At 43.2% G+C, this 20,052-nt stretch overlaps 3 protein-coding genes and 1 long non-coding RNA gene across 6 annotated transcripts; 3 read left to right on the top strand and 1 right to left on the bottom strand.

Annotated features, from left to right (window-relative positions):
• The first annotated feature begins 40 nt into the window (after positions 1 to 40).
• Positions 41 to 9,279, top strand: ercc5 (excision repair cross-complementation group 5). Of its 2 annotated transcripts, XM_062381664.1 has the most exons (16): positions 41 to 220; positions 337 to 442; positions 1,552 to 1,727; positions 1,855 to 1,970; positions 2,098 to 2,217; positions 2,559 to 2,616; positions 2,806 to 2,949; positions 3,029 to 3,233; positions 3,495 to 4,448; positions 4,533 to 4,768; positions 4,973 to 5,092; positions 6,061 to 6,274; positions 6,728 to 6,872; positions 7,372 to 7,572; positions 7,669 to 7,753; positions 8,175 to 9,279. In XM_062381664.1, exons 2-16 carry the CDS (start codon positions 355 to 357, stop codon positions 8,703 to 8,705), a joined length of 3,393 nt encoding a protein of 1,130 aa, XP_062237648.1. In that variant the 5' UTR covers positions 41 to 220; positions 337 to 354; the 3' UTR covers positions 8,706 to 9,279. The 2 variants fall into 2 exon arrangements, with proteins under 2 accessions (XP_062237648.1, XP_062237639.1); XM_062381655.1 differs by having other exon boundaries at positions 41 to 442.
• Positions 405 to 1,683, bottom strand: LOC133941111 (uncharacterized). The gene is made up of 3 exons (XR_009915713.1): positions 1,626 to 1,683; positions 1,246 to 1,308; positions 405 to 471 (listed from the first exon to the last, which is right to left on the bottom strand). It is a non-coding gene; the product is annotated as an uncharacterized LOC133941111 (long non-coding RNA).
• Positions 9,280 to 9,565: 286 nt separating the features above from the next.
• Positions 9,566 to 13,012, top strand: mettl21e (methyltransferase like 21e). 2 transcript variants are annotated; one of them, XM_062381634.1, is made up of 5 exons: positions 9,566 to 9,891; positions 11,434 to 11,576; positions 11,659 to 11,776; positions 11,888 to 11,985; positions 12,564 to 13,012. In XM_062381634.1, the coding sequence occupies exons 1-5, from the start codon at positions 9,843 to 9,845 to the stop codon at positions 12,870 to 12,872; spliced, it is 717 nt and encodes a 238-aa protein (XP_062237618.1). In that variant the 5' UTR covers positions 9,566 to 9,842; the 3' UTR covers positions 12,873 to 13,012. The 2 variants fall into 2 exon arrangements, with proteins under 2 accessions (XP_062237618.1, XP_062237625.1); XM_062381641.1 differs by having other exon boundaries at positions 9,570 to 9,891; positions 11,437 to 11,576.
• Positions 13,013 to 15,401: 2,389 nt separating this feature from the next.
• LOC133940112 (protein-lysine methyltransferase METTL21C) lies at positions 15,402 to 19,063 on the top strand. Its single transcript, XM_062381621.1, has 5 exons — positions 15,402 to 15,501; positions 15,807 to 16,227; positions 16,653 to 16,813; positions 16,901 to 17,018; positions 17,396 to 19,063. Exons 2-5 carry the CDS (start codon positions 15,822 to 15,824, stop codon positions 17,809 to 17,811), a joined length of 1,101 nt encoding a protein of 366 aa, XP_062237605.1. The 5' UTR covers positions 15,402 to 15,501; positions 15,807 to 15,821; the 3' UTR covers positions 17,812 to 19,063.
• The last annotated feature ends 989 nt before the right edge of the window (positions 19,064 to 20,052 follow it).

The raw sequence follows: 20,052 nt of genomic DNA, 5'->3' as shown, positions 1-20,052 counted from the left end.
ATCATTTTTATCAATAACGACAACAAGGCAATTTGATCGAAACCAAGCCAACATTAGACAACTGATCTGTAATCAGTCTTTACTTCTTTCTAATCATAGTCTACCGCCGGAAACCAAATGTTGAAACTGACCCGGGACCAGTGAGCGGATGCTGCCAGTAGCCGGCTGGTGTAACCGTGGAATATGACCCGACGGGAATAAGGCGGAACGTTTGAGTATTGTGAATATTTGCTCTACGGACATAAATACTGTTACAACAGTCGCTGTGAAGTTGTTGGAAACCCTCTGATCTCTTGAGTGCAGTCGGTTAATGTCAGAGTTTTGAAATCCACATAGCTTCGGGTGGGTGTCGTCATGGGGGTGCACGGACTGTGGAGGCTGCTGGAGAGCTCAGGGAAACCCATCAACCCGGAGACCCTGGAGGGGAAGATCCTCGCTGTCGGTATCCTCCCCTGCGGATGCTCTGTCTGTCTGTGAGTCACAGGGAAACAAAACTCATTCATTTTCATCCTAATACTTACTTTTAAATGTAAGAAACACTTGATCCAGTATGAATTAGTTTATATATTAATTTATTTTCTGGTGTTGATTTGGACTCATTTGATCACATTACACGGAAGAGTTATTCTCCATTAAAACATGTATGTAAAATTAACATATTCCATATGAGCTTTCATAGTAAGATCAGTACATGTGTAAAATGTAGGTGAAAGGGTAGAAATTGAATCTAATATAATCCTAGTGATGTTTTCACTAGTGTTTGATTAGTGCGATTGTTGTGTTCTTTACCATAGAATGAGCATTTTATATTTAAATACTTTATATTTACATCTACGGAGGCCGCCATGTTTTTTTCAGTAGTTCAAACTGGACAAACTAAACACCTTTTGAGTTTTTATGACAACTGAAGGCGACCACAGGTTCTCTTTCATGTTCAGAAAGGGAGGGTGAGGTGAGGAGAATTCAGCTGTAATGTGCAACTTCACCACTAGATGTCATTCAATTCTACGCACTGAGCCTTTAAGTCATTGAAAATTCATGATTGCCACTAATATTGTCAGCTCGGAAGGGTGTTTAAAAGTGATTGGTATTGTGTAATTTGATTAAAATGTATTAGTATCACCAAATCTGAGCTGTCCTTGCAAGAAGGAGTTTGATACTCTCTCCACTTCACAGTGGCCACATACTATCTTGATATGGAGCTGCTCTATTGGACAAATATATCTAAACCTTGGCTCAACTCACCAAACCAGTGTCTACTTGTCTCAAAGAAAGTCAGAGTCCTCTGATGTATCTTCCTCCAGTTCTCTAGAGACACACCAAAATAAGACAGTCCATAGTAAATGAAACCAAATGAACAAAATAGACCTAAATAACTCTTTATTCAATGAAATAAAGAGTAATTTATTGATAATCCCTAAGTCAGCCGTCATAAAAACATTATAAATAAAAGGGACTCCACCACTGCCTGTTGTCTCTCCATCAGATATATTGTTGTATCTGACTGTCCTCTGGTAAGACTTAGCTTTGACCTTAATCAGACACCTCCAGACATCAGCATATGGCTGAACCAGGCCGTGAAGGGGGTGAGGGACCGGGACGGCAACAGCGTCCAGAACGCCCACCTCCTCACTCTCTTCCACCGGGTCTGCAAGCTGCTCTTCTTTCGCATCCGGCCAGTCTTTGTGTTTGACGGGGACGCACCGCTGCTGAAGAGGCAGACTCTGGTAGGTCCAATGATTTCTGTTAAACCACGCAAACACTCCATGTGTTCACAAACAACAGTTTAGGCCCTCCCTGTTATTCCAACCTGTTCTCTAGATAGATTTTTGTTTGATTGTGGTTCTCCTGCAGGCGCTGAGGAGGCAGAGGAAGGAGGAGTTGAACCGAGAGTCCAAACAGACCAATGAGAAACTGCTCAAGACGTTCCTCAAGAGACAAGCTATCAAAGCTGCACTTGGAGACCGCAGGTGAGGGACGGTGACGTGCACAGGTGGAGGGATGGCAAAGAAAACACGACGTAATTCTACAGAAACATCGTTGCAATCTCAGTGGTTTTGTCTGAACCATCTTGTGTGTTTCCCCCCCCTGCCACAGTCAGGACCCTCTCCCCAGCCTCTCCACTGTGAAGAGACCTGAGGTAGACGACATGTATGTTCTTCCAGCCCTGCCACCTGTAGAGGAGAAGGACGAAAGCGGATCAGAGGCCAGGCAAAGGTTTCTATTCACATGCTATTGTGGATAAAGTGCCAAGAAATAATATCTGCAGAGTTAAACAGACAATTATCCAATTATCAAATAGGAAAGAGACACAAACACCTGTATAAATATTGTGTTTTTTCTTTTTTTAATTTTCTGTACTTTAACATTTCCATTTCAGGGCCTCTTTCACAAACTGAACTGAATGATGAAAAATACTCCATTAATTACTGACAAGTCGTCATTAACTGTGGCAAAAGATGCTCTCATCAAAACGCATAGCCTTATTCATTTTTACTTTAGCACTTGTTATACTGGTACTGTAATCCTTATCAGTGTTTTCTCTCCTTCCCCTGCAGCTCAGATGAGGAGGAACATAAAGAGTCGGAGGGGAATGACAGTTATCATATGTATCAGGTAAATTTATCCCATTATACACAAGTACATCATATTGTGTTGCAGTATCACCAAATAATTATACTTTAAATCCTTTGTGTTTGAGCTTGAGGAAACAATTTAATGTTGATGGTGTTTTGTATTAAATGTATTTGCGTTGACACGTTTACGTTGCTTTCGCTAAGTTTCAAGCTGCTCACTTTGTTTTAGGGCGAGCGGCCTGGAGACCCCAACTCAGTGGACATCAACTCAGAGGAGTTTGCCTGCCTGCCTCCTGAGATGAAACACGAGATCCTCAAAGACATGAAGGAGTTTTCCAAACGCCGCCGCACCCTGTACGAGCAACCTCCAGAGGTAACCTTCTCTCTCAGCTCATCTCACCCGCTCACCCGTCTACTCCTCTCAACACGGCCGTCTCTTCCCTCCCCCTCAGCTTTCGGGTGACTTTTCCCAGTACCAGTTGTCCGGCCTGCTGCAGAGGAACAAGCTGAACCAGCGTCTGGAGGGAGTGGAGAAAGAGATGAACGAGCGGAGCGCCGGCAGCGCTCCACAGCTCTGCCAACAGGACGGGCAGAGTCACAGCGTGGAGGCACGTCGACTGGTTTCAGAAGACAATTCCCACTATATACTCATTAAAGGTGATGACGTGCACAGTCTCGTAAAGGACCATAACTGTTTCTTTCAGTGTTTCAAGGGATTAGTTCTCTCATTTGTTGAGTTAATTTCCAAAACATTTATATATAGTCACTGTTCACAACTGTATCTTTACAGTATTTTCAAGGTTTTTCATTTTCATTGCTGTTTTTTCTGACTGTTAGCAGGATTATGCAAAGTGAGAGTTGCTTTGGTTAAAGAGAGTGTTAATGTTTTTAACACACCACTACACTTCTCCTACTCAGGCTCCAAAAAGATTAAAACTGCCACAGAGAGTCAAACTGCCCCCGAGAGCCAACCGGCCACTGCACCCTGGGCTGGCAGCTCCCTGACAGGCTGCAGGAGACGAGCAGCCGACCGACCCGAGCCCCTGTGGCGACTTGTGGGTGAGGGAGAGGATGAAAAGCCGAGTCCCTCCAAAGAAGACTTCAAATGCTCAGCATCAGAACCAGCTCAGGGGGATCCATCGCCACCCTCCCCTCGCACACTGGAGGCGATCCAGGCCGCAATGAACGACAGCTCAGATGAGGAGATGGTGGGACGGGGGAAGAAGGATGGCAGCGTGTCTCCACGTACTCTGCTGGCAATCCAAAAAGTTCTGGTTGAGGAGGAAGAAAGTGGAGCTCATCAGAGAAACGTATCCGTCCACCTGCAGACGGACATTCATGGTCCTGTGCCACAAATGGTGCTTATCAGCTCAGAGGAAGAGACAGAACCCCATGATGCAAAGCGCTTATTAACTAGTACTGACTCTAGGGAGAACACAACAGGCAGAAGTCCACGTGTGAACGACAGCTTGCTTGTTAGTAGCTCTGAAGACGAGATGGAGGACGTGATTGGTCAGCGTAATAAAGCACTTCACAGTGCAGTGCTGCCACAACCTCAGAGGAAAGCGATGAGGTCAGAAGTGGAGATAAAGGACAGAGAGATAAAGGACAGAGAGCTGAAAGAGGATGTGACGACAGGAAGTGGAGGGCAGATAGAAAAGAAGGATGATTTGGTTCAACCACTCGTTGCTGCTGCTTCTAGTCAAAACACATCATCCATCGATCTTTCTGCTCAGCGGGCAGGAAAACCTCAGAGTGCAGAGACTCCGCCTGTCCTGTCAGAGCAGAGAAGAACCGTGTCCGCTGAGACTCTGGAGGAGAGGGATGAAGATGATGTGAAGTCACAGGGAGGCGAGGAGAGCGAGTCAGAAGGTAAGAATCAGTAAAATCAGACTCGTTCATCATTACTTAGAGAAGTCGATTTTTTTTAAAGTGCTGTGCTCTGTGTTTTGTCAGACAGCTTCATGGAGGTCTCAGAAGAAGAATTTAAAGAGGAGGATGAAGATGATTCAATCCTGGAAATTGGAGAGATGGAGCATCCGGCTGATGTCAATGAAGATGAGACCAAGAAGAAAGAAGAACCAGAGGGGAGTTCAGACGAGGACAAACAGAGACAGGATGAAGAAGATGAGGAGAAAGAAAAAGAGGCCAGCTCAAATGCAGCCGTCAACGCATGGGATCACTTGGATATGGTTGGTATTTCTGTCATATTCATAAACAGAGACTCTGCAAACAAGAATTGTCAGTTGCCGTCTTAAATATCTGACCCACACATTCTTGTTATTATCAGCTGATGTATAGAAGCTGCTTATGGATTTTAAGGGATGTGTTTGAAGTGTTTCCTGCTGCTCATCAGATTTATGTGTGTGTGTTGTGTGTTGTGTGTTGTGTTGCAGGATGAGCTGGAGGCTCTGGAGAGCTCTCTGCAGGTGGAGCAGAGCAGCCTGAGGGAGCAGAAACAGCAGCAGGAGAGGATGGCGAACACGGTCACCGGACAGATGTACCTGGAGAGCCAGGTGAACCACAGACAAGATCAGTTTTGACCAACACACACCGACTTATACATCCATCCTAAAGTAAACAGTATTATTATTGTAACACAAAACTGAACTTGTCATGAATACATTCTGTCACTGCACTGAGAAAAGACAACCCAGAGCAGGTGTGGGACCAACCGGGGGATACATTTCTTTATGGGGCCTCTGCCAAACATTCCCAGAGCCCTCACGCATTACTTCACATACAGTTTTACCTCACATACTGTGCTGTCTGTGTGTGTCACTCACCCACACACTTGAATTTCAGAGGCTGTCAGTATTTTCTCCCTCATAAAATTACCACTAATAAGAAACCTGATATTTATAACAAACCATGAGTTTTCAATGTTAAGCTGTTAAGAGCAGCGGGATTTCTTAGCTGACTTCAGGCGACGTCATTTCCGATGCCTGATGAGAGGAAATGTTTCGTATTTTTTAAATGCTAAAAAACATCTGGAAATCAGAACAATGTGTAAAAGAAAAGGCTCCACATGTCTCTGACAAGGACCATCAGTCCTTCTAAATGCAATTAAGCTACACTCATATATATCCATTCCTTAAATGTGCCCGATCTTTTTTTTTAACAAGGTCCCTGAACTATTCCCTGGGAAATTGGAGAAAATTTCAAAATAAAAAGCCCTGTCTTGCAATGTCTATAGAAACGCTTGATCCATTCCTTTGTCTAGATCCACACAAAAAAGAAATGGGTTCTTTCATTACAAATATTTTATCCTTCCACCAAGGTTCGTGGAATTCCATTAAGTGGATTTGTGTATGAAAATCAACATACAGGGGTGAAAAATGCAACCAACTTGGCTGAGGATTTTTTTTACTATAACCTAAAAATTAACAAATAGACAAACTGAACTCTTTGACTTGTTTCCTTTGATGAGCTGTTTTTTTGTTTCGTTTTTTACAAGAAGTGACTGTTTCCTGTTTGAAACCAGGAGCTGCTGCGACTGTTCGGCGTGCCCTTCCTGGTGGCGCCGATGGAGGCCGAGGCTCAGTGTGCAGAGCTCGACCGCGCCGAACACACTCACGGGACCATCACGGACGACTCTGATGTGTGGCTTTTCGGAGGGCGGCACGTGTACAAAAACTTCTTCAGCCAGAGCAAATACGTGGAACATTACCAGTGCAGTGATCTGCAGAACCAACTGGGTCAGTGCTCGCCATCAATTGCCAACTTATTGTTTCTGCAGAATCTCTTGAAATGTTGAAATGTGAAAAGGTTGATTCATGTCAGTGGTTATTCTCAATCACATGGGATCATTTAGCTTTTCTGTGGCCTGTTGAAATGGGAGAGTAATGTGTTTGAATAGTGTCAAGATAACATCACTGCAGGAATCTGATACGCTAATATAGGACATATCAGGGTCAGGTGTTAATGCTGGTGCTGACTGACGAGGCTGTCAACAGATTGAGGACAGAATGCCCACAGCTCGCTCTCCTCCTCACTCTCTCTCTCTCTCTCTCTCTCTCTCTCTCTCTCTCTCTGTCTCTGTCTCTCTCTCTCTCTCTCTCTCTCTCTCTCTCTCTCTCTCTTTCTCTTTCTCTTTCTCTTTCTCTTTCTCTTTCTCTTTCTCTCTCTCTCTCTCTCTCTCTCGCTCTCAGGTCTGGACCGGACCAAGCTGATAAACCTGGCATACCTGCTAGGAAGTGACTACACAGAGGGCGTGCCGGGGGTCGGGTACGTGACCGGCATGGAGATACTGAATGAGTTCCCAGGACCGGGGTTGGATCCGCTCAAACAGTTCAGGTGCGTGTTCGTGTCAAGGTCCGGTAGAGGGCAGAGGATTTTTAATAAATCAAAATCAGAATCACAAAGTATTTATTGCCAACTAGGTTTACACCTACCAGGAATTTGCTCTGGTAATTGGTGCATACAATGAACATAGAAACATATAAACACAATAAACTCTTCCTCTACTCAATACAAATTTCTTTCATCTGCTTACAATGGCTTAATTGTCTTTAATAAACATTTACTAACATTTGTATACTGATAATAAAGGGACTGAAAGTAAAGTGTTCCCAAACTCGTAAGTCTTTCACATTTAATACCTCCAGTCTTTTCATACTGTGTGTCAAATCGAGGCAAATATGATGACCACGATAAGTTCCAGTTCTTCTGTGACTTAAATGAACAGTTAATGTGTTTTAACACATGTTTTGTACAGCACAATATCTAGATTCGATGAAGTGATGTCATATTTGAATCTATTTGCTAAGACTCCGTTATCGTGTCCTCCCTCTAGTGAGTGGTGGTCAGAGGCTCAGGAGAAAAAGCGCCTGGCGGCTAACCCGCGGGACACAAAGGTGAAGAAGAAGTTGAGGGATCTAAAACTGCGACCTGGGTTCCCAAACCCGGCGGTGGCTCAGGCGTATCTGCAGCCCGCTGTGGACCACTCAGACGGCTCCTTCAGCTGGGGACGCCCACAGATCGACGTGATTAAAGAATATCCTTTTCCATCTGCGTGAGCGGTGGAGCTTTTTCATGTGTGTGTGCACGATATTGAATGTACTGTATGAATTTTCCTGAACCAGCAGTGCACGTTCTGTCTGAATCGGTTTGGTTGGAGCAGTCGGAAAACAGAGGACACTCTTCAGCCTATGATCAAGCAGCTCAACACGCAGCAGGTAACGGAGAAATCTCAGAAGAGAAAAAATAAAATTTAGTGAAACTAAAATATGTGCGCCTTTTGAGTCTCTTGAACAATGTTCCTCAAGACACTTGGGATTGTCCCATGCATCTTAGAGAACTTATCTAGTCTCTGTGTCTTCTGTCTCTGCCTGGGATCCCAGACAGACCTCATGATGTTTGGATCAGGCCTCTGGGAGCCATACCATCTGTTCCCTGGGACTACTTCTGCTTAATGTCCCGGAACATACATCTTTAAGACTCTGTCCGTATTCTGGGGGTCATTGTTAAAATTAAAAGTTACGCACCCAGTATATTTCCTCCTTTGGTGCAGAAGAAGCAATGCCCCTTTATCCTGGGACATAAATATGAATTTCGTAATTTATCTACTAAATGTTTTGTCTTGCTGTTTGTGTTCAGACTCAGCTGCGGATCGACTCTTTCTTCCGAATGGAGCAACAAGAGAAACAAGCGATCCGCAGCCAGCGACTCCGCAGAGCGGTCACCTGCCTGAAGAGGAAGGAAAAGGGAGAAGGAGAGGAGGAGAGTGAGGAGGAGATGCCTTCCCCAATCAAATCCAAAAGAGGGAAGGAAGCAAGCAAGAATTCAAAGAAAGGAGGAGGAGGAGAGAAGGAAACGGAGAGAGCCGTGGCAGGAGGAGGGTTTCTGGGGTCAGAGGTGACAGATGAATCTCCTCATACGTCTCTCAAGGACGTGAGCAGCATCAACCAGGAGTCCATCTCAGTAAAGTCTGTCCCTCAGTCGACTAAGCCTCCACCTCGGAAGGTCAGGAGCAGCAGCAGCAGCTCTGGCGAGGACAGCGATGGTTTTGGCGAAGTCGCTATGGTGACAGCCCGATCTGTCTTTGAAGACAGCGCACAAGGTCGCAACGTGAAAAACACGAGAGGGAGAGGGAAGGGAAGAGGAAAGAAAATGCGAGGAAAAAACTGAAAACTAGATTGGCACTCAGAGCGTATACCTCTGCCAAGGCCCAACAGTCCCCTTATGAAGCCACATTTAAATACAACAGATACAGATTTTTGATTGGATCTGAACCAAATTGCACAGCCTCATAACTATCAGTCAAGGTTTATGAAATATTCTCTGAGAAATCAATGTTGAAAAATCCCCGAAATCTGCCACCTGGGGCAGATCTGCACCAATTTGATGGATTTTTTCCCGACCACAACCTTCCACTTAGTTTTATCATAATCTGTCTTGTAGTTTTTGCATAATCTTGCTGAGAAACTAAAAACCAAACGAGACCTAAGCTCCTTGTTGGAGGTAATGATGCCTGTGATATTGTATTTGATGTTGATTTATGGAAATGTGAAAGTGAAAATGCATCCTGTCATTAACAAATATGAATTTGAACAGTTTTTTTCTATATCATGGAAAATGTATTTTGTAAATTGTTTGTGACTAAAATATTTTTTTTACCTGTTTGGATGTAGATCTGTTAGAGGAAGACAATATGATGTGAATTTATTTGAAGCTGAATGCTTTTAAATATTTCCACACTGGATTTCAGTTTGACTCAGACTCATCATTTGTCAATGTGTTCACAGTGAGTTGTGTGATCTTCAGGGCCACACATTTCTTTCAGGGTGTATATCAGCCAAATTGTACTTATGCATACACAAATACACACTCAGCCTGCAACACACACATATATATATATAAAGCTCTGCATCGAAACATTGTTTTGCATTAATTCTGTGTTAACTTTAGTTTTCTTCCTCCCTAAAGTTTTCTTTATATCCGTCTTGTAATCACTCTACTCCTCCTCCTCCCCATGAGGCTCCAGCTCAGCAGCCTGGTGGAGCAGGTGCTGCTGTCAGTCACTCAGCTGCACCAAGGGGGTTCGAGCCAGAGAGCGCAAGAAATGTGGGGAGCCTTGCAAAAGAAGTCTGGAAACACTGTATTTGTGTGTAACTTAAAACCCCAGAGGGTGACGGTTGAGGGCCTGCTAGAGATCTGGATCCAGTTTGACTTAAATCCAAAGGACTTCATCTTGGACAAGAAGGAGAGAAACAGTTGGCCTGGATCTGTTTTCTGTCCCTGCCTCCTGATCCGATTTCTTCAGACATGGAGTCTCAACAGTCTAAGACCACAGAGGACTCCAAGACTAAAGAAGGTAAGACATTGGAGTCATGCACATAATAAAGCAAACTTTTATTACCGTTGCATTCATTTATGCTGTTCTCAAAGTTTTATTCAAAACAAATCCTTAAAACCTGCTCCCTATGAGAATAAGGTCTGAACTTAAAGATTTGTTGTTGTGTTGAATTATTAATTCCCTATAAACGACTGTTGCTGCTTGTTAATGACAGATATAAACAGTTATTTATACAACACAACAGCTTTAAAGTGACAGGACCCCGAGCTCATTCATCTCCTGCATTGTCGCTCTGTGGGCTCCCCTGACCTTCTCTAAACCCGTCTTACATAACTGGAACTGTGTGTCATACACCCTGATGGCTCTCATAGCTGGAGTCTGACACACTGGCGAAATGTTACAGAGCAACACAGCTGGATCAGTGGAGGCATCATGAGTCTCAATGCGTTTCATTTATAGAACAGAGAATTCTGTGTTATTGGTAATGTGATATGAAAACAAACCACTCGTCCGCCTGATGGGAAGCTGTCAGAACTTCAGCGTCTCTTTGAGGTCACGTGCAGTGGTGGCGAAAATCACAGAGACATATGCCAATACTGACGAGGAGGCAAAGCTGGTTTCATGTTTGCACCAGTGTGTAACGGAATTTTGTAGAGCACAAGGCAACTGGGGAAATTATAATTGTGCATGTGTCTCATGTAAAGTCTTGTCTTTTGGTTCTGATGAAGATGTTCAACCTTGACTAAAAACCCACTTTTACTCCCTGGCCTTCCTTTCCCCCTAACTGTTCGCCTCCTGTTATTGAATGTTATTGAATGTTATTGCACTTTGTATTGGTTTTTAGTACTTATGGTTAATTTGTATTGTTATATTGTATTATTTGCCTTTTATTGTCATTGTACAGCACTTTGGTCAGTTATGCTGTATTTAAATGTGCTCTATAAATAAATTTTACTTACTTACTTTACTTGATGATCCAGTCCTCAATCAAGGGAATTCAGAGCTTCAATAATTATAAATGATAAAATCAAGCAAAAATAAATTGAGGTCTGACAAACAGCACTGTGGAGCCTACTGGGATTACATGGTGAATATGACAATTCAGAGGTAAAAGTAATTTACTTAGTACATATCTATCTATCTAGAAGTAATTGTGCAATGTGTGTTTCTGCTGTGTCACTCTTAATATAATGTGGCAAGGAAGGAGAAAAATCTGTATCAAATACGGGGAAACAGCAGTACTCGAAACTGTCATCGATCCATGGCAGCAGACTCTACAAAATATTTGTATCTGTATATATATGCAGACATGTACAACTCTAAAACAAAACTATCAAAATAGTATCTTTAGTCCAGCTGGTATTTGCTCTGGAGGTATTTTTAGTCACCGCATACATTCATACTGGTCATAAAAGGAAGCGCAGCTAATGATATTAAATATAGCTTCACACCATTGAGACTGAAAATGTAACGATGTCCACTGGTTGTTTTTTTTGTCATTTGTGAAATTTGGTTTTTGAAAAGCTCAAAATGAAAATGTATTCTTTTATCCTGTGGAAGCAGAGCTGGCTAAAACCATAATGGCTCGGCATTTCCTCCCGTCTCTCATTGGCTCGGAGGCCTGGGAGGGGTACGTCTTCTCTGACATGAAGATCCGCATCAAAGAGTCCACTGATCTCTACGGAGCTGTCCTCTGGCCCTCGGTACGCCCGAATTTAATGTCCCAATATTCTACTTCTGTTCATTTTAAGCTATCCTGGTTACAAACTTGTGTCCCCCAACCAGGCAATGGTGCTGTGTCATTTCTTAGAGACCAACCAGGACAAACACAGCCTGACGGACAAAAATGTGATTGAACTGGGTGCAGGGACCGGACTCGTCTCCATCGTGTCCAGCCTGTTAGGTACAGAAACAAAACTATCCAGTGACCATATTTATCCCTTAGACGTATCTTTCAATGTTAAGTCTCTGTAATATTCACTTAACGCGCAGCTGCCCTGCCTTTCTTCTTCAGGTGCTAAGGTGACATCCACAGACCTGCCAGACGTGCTGGGGAACCTCAGGTACAACGTTCAGCACAATACAAAGGGCCGGTGCAAATACGTCCCCCTGGTGGGTTTCTTTTATCATGTTTCCTATTTTGATAAATTTGTGAAATAAATACAGATATATAACAAGTTACTTCTTATTAAACCGACATATAAGCAATATATCCTGCATTGTGTTTTGTATGTACACATGCCCGAGGTGGTTCGGGCATCTGGTAAGGATGCCCACTGGGCGCCTTCCTTGGGAGGTGTTTCAGGCACGTCCAGTGGGGAGGAGACCTCGGGGAAGACCCAGGACTAGGTGGAGAGATTATATCTCAACACTGGCCTGGGAACGCCTCGGGATCCCCCCGTCAGAGTTGGTCAATGTGGCCCGGGAAAGGGAAGTCTGGGGCCCCCTGCTTGAGCTGCTCCCCCCGCGACCCGACCCCGGATAAGCGGATGAAAATGAGATGAGATGAGATGTATAATGTAAAATCTACTGTCATATTTTTACAGTGTCACTAAGGCCAATTGGATGATATAAAAAAAAATCTAAAAGTACGTAGAGGTGGACTTTTCCTTTAAAGAAACTAACTTTTATAAATCAGGATAGAACACATTGGTGTATTACTGACCTACTCAACCCTAAATCTTCTCCAGGTCACTGAGCTCTTCTGGGGTAAGGAGGTGGAGCAGCGGTTCCCCCGTGCCATCCACTGCTTTGACTACATCCTGGCGGCCGACGTGGTGTACTCCCACCCGTACCTGGAAGAGCTGATGGACACCTTCGACCACCTGTGCCAGGACAACACACAGATCCTTTGGGCAATGCGTTTCCGCCTGGACCCGGAGAACAGCTTTGTGGATCGCTTCCAGCAGCGCTTCCACATGGAGGAGCTGTACGACCTCCCGAGCCTGAGCATCAAACTGTTCTGGGCCCGGAGGAGGGACACGAGGGCCAAAGACTGAGGAGAAGCTGCTGCCTGAACTGAGAAAACAGACAGAATTTGACAGTGGTCAAGTCGATACTGTGTCACTGCTGCGTTACCTTGCTAAATGTAAATGTGTTTTTATATATCTTGAATAAATGTCTTAATGTTTTTACTTTATGCTGCTCATAGTTTGACGCGTTTGTTTAACGATATCAAGATGTAATCCATGTTTTTAAGGTGTATTCTATTATATAAAAAGGTAATAACTGGTGTATTTACCTTTGTCCACTTGACACATTTCAATATAATACAATATTATTTAACTCCAAAATGACTAGTGAGGACTGCTTTACATTTAATGTAAATGTTCATAAACTGGCAACTCTTTATGTCTGGAAACACTCAAGGCTTCTTCATATGGAAAATGATTTGCCGTCAGTCCCAGAAACACAGAACTGTTCTGGTTCACTCTCACCTCTTGGCTTCATTTTCTGCTAAAATGCTCTGTTCACTACCTGCTCAACACCGAACAGCAGACAGACACGGAGAACACAGTGGAGCACGACAACAGACGGATTCCTTGAGGAGCTGGTGGAGATCAAAAACAGAGACACAAGAGAGTGAATACTGGACTTTCATTCTTTGCACCAGTGTGACCAAAAATTACAAAAATTCAAATCAACCAGTTTTGTTGAATTGACCAGAGGTTCACTATGACTTTCATTTAACTAGAGAAAACTTTCTCCAATAATATTTTGTAATTTTTGTACTTCTCAACATTTGGACCTAACATATCCAAAACAAAAAACGTGTAATTTAATAAACGTATTTACTAAAATCAAAGTCCAGATAACAGAAAAACACTGGAAAGTAGAAAAGAAGGCTAAACTGAAAATAATGTAGAAAACACTAGGAACAAGATGACACTGGAAACAAGACAGTGACAACCAACGACAAACTGACAAAACAAAGGGAAGCACTGAGACTTCTACACAAAAGATGGACAGGAAGTTGATTTTGAGACACAGGAGGAAGCAAACTTCAAAATAAAACACAGAACTCAGAATGAACACAAATCCAAACACAAGGAAAACACAGGTAAGAGTCCATATTCAAAAGAGCCCAACAACAATCCAACAACTCTGTATCTCAGAGTTTAGTCTTCAGTCTGAACCTGATAATAACGGTAAAACAAAATAAAAATCGAACTGTGTATTCAGCAAATCCATCAAATTGAATAAACGCATTATTCCCCTTTAGACATATAGACATTTGGTAAAAGTGTTTCATTAATGTGAAGGTTTTTTGTGTTTATGGTTCCTCTTTGGTTTACATCACCGGCAAAACACTTTTGAAGAGATCAAATTAAAGAATTTCTATTTCAGGCAGTGAGGACTGCTTCAGTGATATCAACACGTCACACACAATTTTTGTAGGTTTCTGAAACTGGTGGCTCTAGCGAAACAACGCTAAGTTAGAGCCACCTGTTGTTATTACTATGTGACCTGGAAAATCTGATACTGTACTGGATTCCAAATCCAGGTCACTTTCTATCCTATAGCTCCTCATCTTTTTATTGACGTGTGTTGCTTGGCGGCAGAGGGAAAGGAGTAATGAAGGAAATGGATTTAAGAGGACCAGAGATCATTGATGCTGGCCGTGAAGCTCCGTGTACGATGGTCAAGACAAACAAACACCCGGCAGCTGAAAATGGTCTGTGGCCTTGTGGAGGTATCAGTTCACTTCATCACTTCGCCAACGTCCTTTCACTGGGAGGCAGAGCTGAGATGAAGCTCAAAAACTCATCTTTTTTCTTCCAAATAAGGCTGCAGCACATCATCAACACGGCTGCACTTTTCCCTCGCTCCCCATCAACATGTCAAAGCGCACGGAGCTCCTGGATGGAGTTCAGTTTTTTGGGATGTGACCGGATTTAGTTTGATGATACCTGAAACTTAAACTGGGATGATGCCTCATGGTCAAACGCTGCTAAAATGTAACCGAGGTTAGGTCGGATTGAGGTGCAGATCAAAGGAGCCCCTTTCTTTTGCTCGGTGGTGGGGGGGAGGGAGGGGGGGGTCGATGCATGCCCGCCGCATGCCAGCCTGATCCTGTTACCTGCAATGCCTGCTGGAGCAATTCAGGCCATTACAGGAAAAGCAAGCAACACGGCCCAGATTGTATTTCTAAACAGACCCTCGGCGTTAAGGACAACTGCGGTAGAAGTGACAGCAACTTAATAGACATTAAAAACGGTTTATGAGGCCTTTGTTGACAAAACACATTCAAGGGCACTTTGTCAAGATGCTTTCAAGCTGAGCACAAATATGCGTGCTATATCTGGACTGACTGTCCTCCCATCGTGTCCAAATCAGAGATATTTGGTCATGAAAGCCAATAGAAAGATCTATAACTGTTGATGAGACATGAGTCCCTCTCTGAATCATCTTTGTTGTTTGTTGTTGTGTGTGTGGGGGCGTTTGAATCTACGTGCTCTTGTGTGTTTGTGTGGATTTCTCAGGGGCACGGCTCTAAAAATACCCTCGTGCCCTTGTGGTGAGGATGGGTGTGTCCTCCAAGATGCTGAGTGTTTATAACCGCGCAGGCAGACGTCTTCAGATGCAGTCACATTGCTCCTGAGAGTTTTTACCGGAGAGCGGCAGCAGGTAGGTCATCAGACGTCAAAGAAATCTGATCATGAGGTTTTCACTGTATTTCAAAAGGTTTGGGGGGAAGTGCTTAAGGTGAGGAGCTTGGATATCATGCTAAGGTTTTTAAGAGTGGGCTTTCTCTCACTGAAAATCATTTAAAAAAAAATTATAATATTATTTTAGTTAATACAAGGGCTATGATAATGGAGACAATAGTAAGAGAGACTAAAAACATTATTACCTTAAAAAATATTAAGCTTATTCTCTAATGCGTTTGATACATTTTCATGTGTAACTGATAATATATATTTTTCACACAGTTCAGAATATTTTACATGGAGGCTTTATCCACATATTTTTTGGAGGAGACATTTTGTATGAGAAGCAGAGACGAGGAAGAAGATGGAGATGAAGAGGAGGAAGGTGAAGAGGGGTTTGAAATCCGGGATCAGCTGAGAGTGAGTGACGAAGGAAACGGGGCTGACGATGAAGAAAGAGACAACCAGGAAAGTTATGATGAAGAGACTGAGTCTGAGAGAAGAGATACAGAAGAAGAAGAAGAAGAAGAAGAAGAAGAAGAAGAAGAAGAAGAAGAAGAAGAAGAAGAAGAAGAAGAAGAAGAAGATGAGGATGATTGTGATGAAGAGATGGAGATGATCATTGTCGTCATAGAAGAGAAGGACCAACCTAAGAGGGGTGATTCAAACTGCAGCAACACGGCCAGCGATGAGGACATTTCAGGTGAGTTTACATGTTCTCCCCATGTCAGGGTAGGTTTTCTTCCTCCCACAGTCCAAAGACACAGATTCTTTAAATTTGGTTTGAATGTCTTTGAATTTTGGCCCTGGAATAGGTTAGAGACCTGTCCAGGGTGGATAGCTCCCAGAGTTGTGATGTTAATGACGGTGATAAGAAATTCCAGGATCCGCCCCCTGATCCAGAGCCCTGCCAGAACTATATGGGTTCTTCCTGGACTCACACCAAGTTTCGGGGATATCTGTTCAGTTGTTTTTGTGCGATCCTGCAAACAGCAACAAACGCAGACGAGAACAAAACCTCCTCTGCTTATTTATTTCTTTGTTTTCCCGTCAGGGTCTATTCACTGTGAATTTAAATTTTTGTCTTTTAATGTGTTTGACTGTGAGTGAACTTATATACATTTACAGGACAGATGTTAGAGAAACAAACAGCTGCACAGAGGTTCAAACCCCCGGCCTGGACTCCCAGCGTCATATGCAGCCTCGGTAAAGACATCTACCACTACGCAGGGGAGGACATCGTCATCTATGAATCCATAGACTCCTTTGGAGCAGTCATGTGGCCGGCAGTGAGTAATTTGTACACATGCTAAGAGTTTCTTTACATCTCACCTCAGCGGCGTGACTTATTCCTGCTGGTTTTCGTTTTGGTGCAGGCGTTGGCTTTGTGCTCCTTCCTGGACAACAACAGGGAGGAGGTGAACCTGCAGGGGAAGGAGGTGCTGGAGCTGGGAGCAGGAACAGGACTGGTCACCATTGTGGCCACACTGCTTGGTGAGCGGTCATAATGACAAACACACCAGTCAGAGGAAGTCAGCTTAGGAAAAGGGATGGAAGGTGTCTTTCTCCCCAACATGACACTTAAACCTTTGTGATCATAGACCATTAAATGTCTCATATTGGCAAACACAAATGCTGATACATATACGTCTGTGAAAGACTTCTATAAATCACTAGGGCTCTGGTGGAAAGGTGTAATTTTATTTTTTTTTTTATTTTAATTTCTAATACGCTGTTCCGGAACCCATTACAAGGTCACCTTCCTGTACTTAATGTTTCTGCATTGGAATTTATGTATTTGGACTCCAGCGAGCTCCTTTCCTGTTACTGTGAAGATGACGGTGACACATGTCATGTTTCTGCATCCTCAGGAGCTGTGGTCACAGTCACAGACTTACCGGATGTGTTGGGTAACCTCAGGGCAAATGTGATGAGGAACACCAGGGGGCGATGCAGACACCTGCCCAAGGTGGAAGTTCTGTCCTGGAGCTACGACCTCGAGCCCACCTACCCTACATCCCTCTACAGGTACGACTACGTGCTGGCAGCTGATGTGGTCTACCACCACGACTTCTTATCCGAGCTCCTGGCCACCATGAAGCATTTCTGTCGACCCGGGACGAAGGTGATCTGGGCCAACAGGGTCAGGATGGAGTCCGATCTGGCTTTCACAGAGAACTTTAAAAATACTTTTCACACAAGTTTAGTGGCGGAGGACGGAGACATGAAAATCTTCATGGCGACATGCAGAAAGGGAGAAACAGAAGAGGAGTGGTTGGATCCCTGAACTGGCTCACTGTGTACAGGCCTGTGAGCCCTAGGGGTTATGGGGCCCTTACATCAGACCCCCCGAAGTGCTTGTGTTAAACGTTTCTTGTTAAGTCAAAGGGCTTTTGAATGAGGATGTGTCGGTCACAGTATTTGGGTTAGGGTTAGGGTTAGCCCTTAACCCAAATCCCACTGACAGTGACATAGAGAACAGATTTTAAGTTTGGCAGCAACAACATGATTGGCTGATGGATATCATAGTAACCTCTGATTGGATCAGCTGATTCGAAGAGGCGGTCATCCTGATTGAACTTACACTATAAGCTTTGATACCAGCATCACAGATTATTTTTGTTAAATATAGCGTGTGTCAGTTTGGATTTGTTTTTACAGTTTGGTAAAGAATCGTGAAAACAGCAGCATGACCTGAGATAAGGTGAAGGATGAGGTCACATACACTGGGCCTTTTACCTCAGAATGGACATCATCTTAATTCCTTTAGAAACAGTTTAGAAAGTAACTCTGGATCACATGCATAAATAATGAGAAACGCAATTTGTTAAAAGGAATAGTTCGTCCAAAAATGATAATTCACTCATCTTCTCTCCCCTATGCCGATCGAAGGGTGGGTCATTTCACTGTGTTTTACGCCACAAACACCAGAAGTGGATAAGCTAGATGACGATGGCATTTCGGACGGTCCCTGAATGCACCTCGTCAGAAGCTATCAGCAGACATTTAGACCTCGTTTCGAGTTTAATATGAAAGTCGGGGCTTGTGGACACTGGGATGACACCACAGGAGCAGTATGGAGGCATGTGTGGGTTTTTCTACATCTGAAGATAACCCCCTAAAACTTCAGTTGTGTTGGAATGGGATGCTCCACTATGTACCACTGACACTCAAGCAGTATTTCATGAACTCAAACACTTGACCCACCCCTCCATCGGCATTGGGGTGTGTAGATGTTGAGTGAATTTTCATTTTTAGGTGAACTATTCTTTTAAGGATGGATGCGCTGCACGAGGTAATAAAATCTAAATATGAGTTTTCTGCACTTTTTTTTTAATGAAGTTTTGTATTTTTGCCTCCAGCTTGAGTCTTACATCGGACGTTGCAGTAATGTCAGACTCATTTAATACAGTATTAGGAAATTGGAAGAAAAACTTTTGTGTTATATTTTATCTTGTAATGTCTCTATAAACCCATGTATAATGAATTCTCTCATTTTGAAGAACACAACTAAAATATGAAAAGTTGACACTCAAATCGTATTAGCTGTAAATAAGTGTGTAAGAGACGACCACTGTGTCTTCCGAATCATTTTTATTCAGTGTCATTTTCCTTGTTTGTGACTTGAATTCCATGTGAGCACAAAATGTCGCGACAGTAGCTCAGGTCTTTCCCACGTTATGGAGGAGGAATGGGTATAAAATAATACTGAGCATTCAACCTCATCCCATAAACATTCTGTAAAACATTGGCATTTACTACATTTCATGACTATAAATACAAACACTCAACATCCAGAAGTTTAAATTCTTCCTGACACCAGCGGAGTGCGGAGCAACAGGTATGAGGCGACTGTCTGGTGCCAGAACTGGACGGTTCAGTCCTGCGGTGAAAGTTAAGGCTGTTCTCTGAGAGACTGTCATTGGCAAACGCGTACTGACGACTGTCTGAACCAAAACCCGAACACAGGAGGAAGAAAAGGTGAACAAATGACAGATCGAGAACAGAACAGAAAAGATGCAAAAAAACAAGTAAAAATGATCGACACACATTTTTTAAGAACCCAAAGCCACATTGCTCCTGTAAAGTCCATATGCACTTTGAGAGGCCTGTACTGAGGCTGCTGCACTGAAAAGATTGATTATTCCCATGAGGACTAAAGGCCTCGGCTTGAAAGCAGCTGCTTTTACATTCTTAAGTTTGTACCCTCCACTTGTGAGCAGACAGAGAACATCAGGGAAAGAGGACTTCATTAATTAAAAACCTTACTGTATACCCTTATTTCCTTCTTCTACAAATGTTAAAATGTCCAATTTCAACGTCGTTAGTTTTACTGCTAAAACTTCTCAGCCTTCATAATTAACATGGGATAAACCCAATTGGGTTAAACTGACTATACTACAGCATGGGGCAGGAACTGTTTTTACAGAAATTAAAAAACAGGAAATGACTGAACGTGTTGTTTGTATCTTTAACATTTAGCTCAATAAGCTAAAAGCTAACAGCCACGAGTCCTCGTTTGTTATGC

This window comes from Platichthys flesus, chromosome 1, assembly GCF_949316205.1.
Source record: "Platichthys flesus chromosome 1, fPlaFle2.1, whole genome shotgun sequence".
NCBI classification, from domain to species: Eukaryota; Metazoa; Chordata; class Actinopteri; order Pleuronectiformes; family Pleuronectidae; genus Platichthys; species Platichthys flesus.
This window is presented reverse-complemented; position numbering and strand designations above follow the sequence as displayed.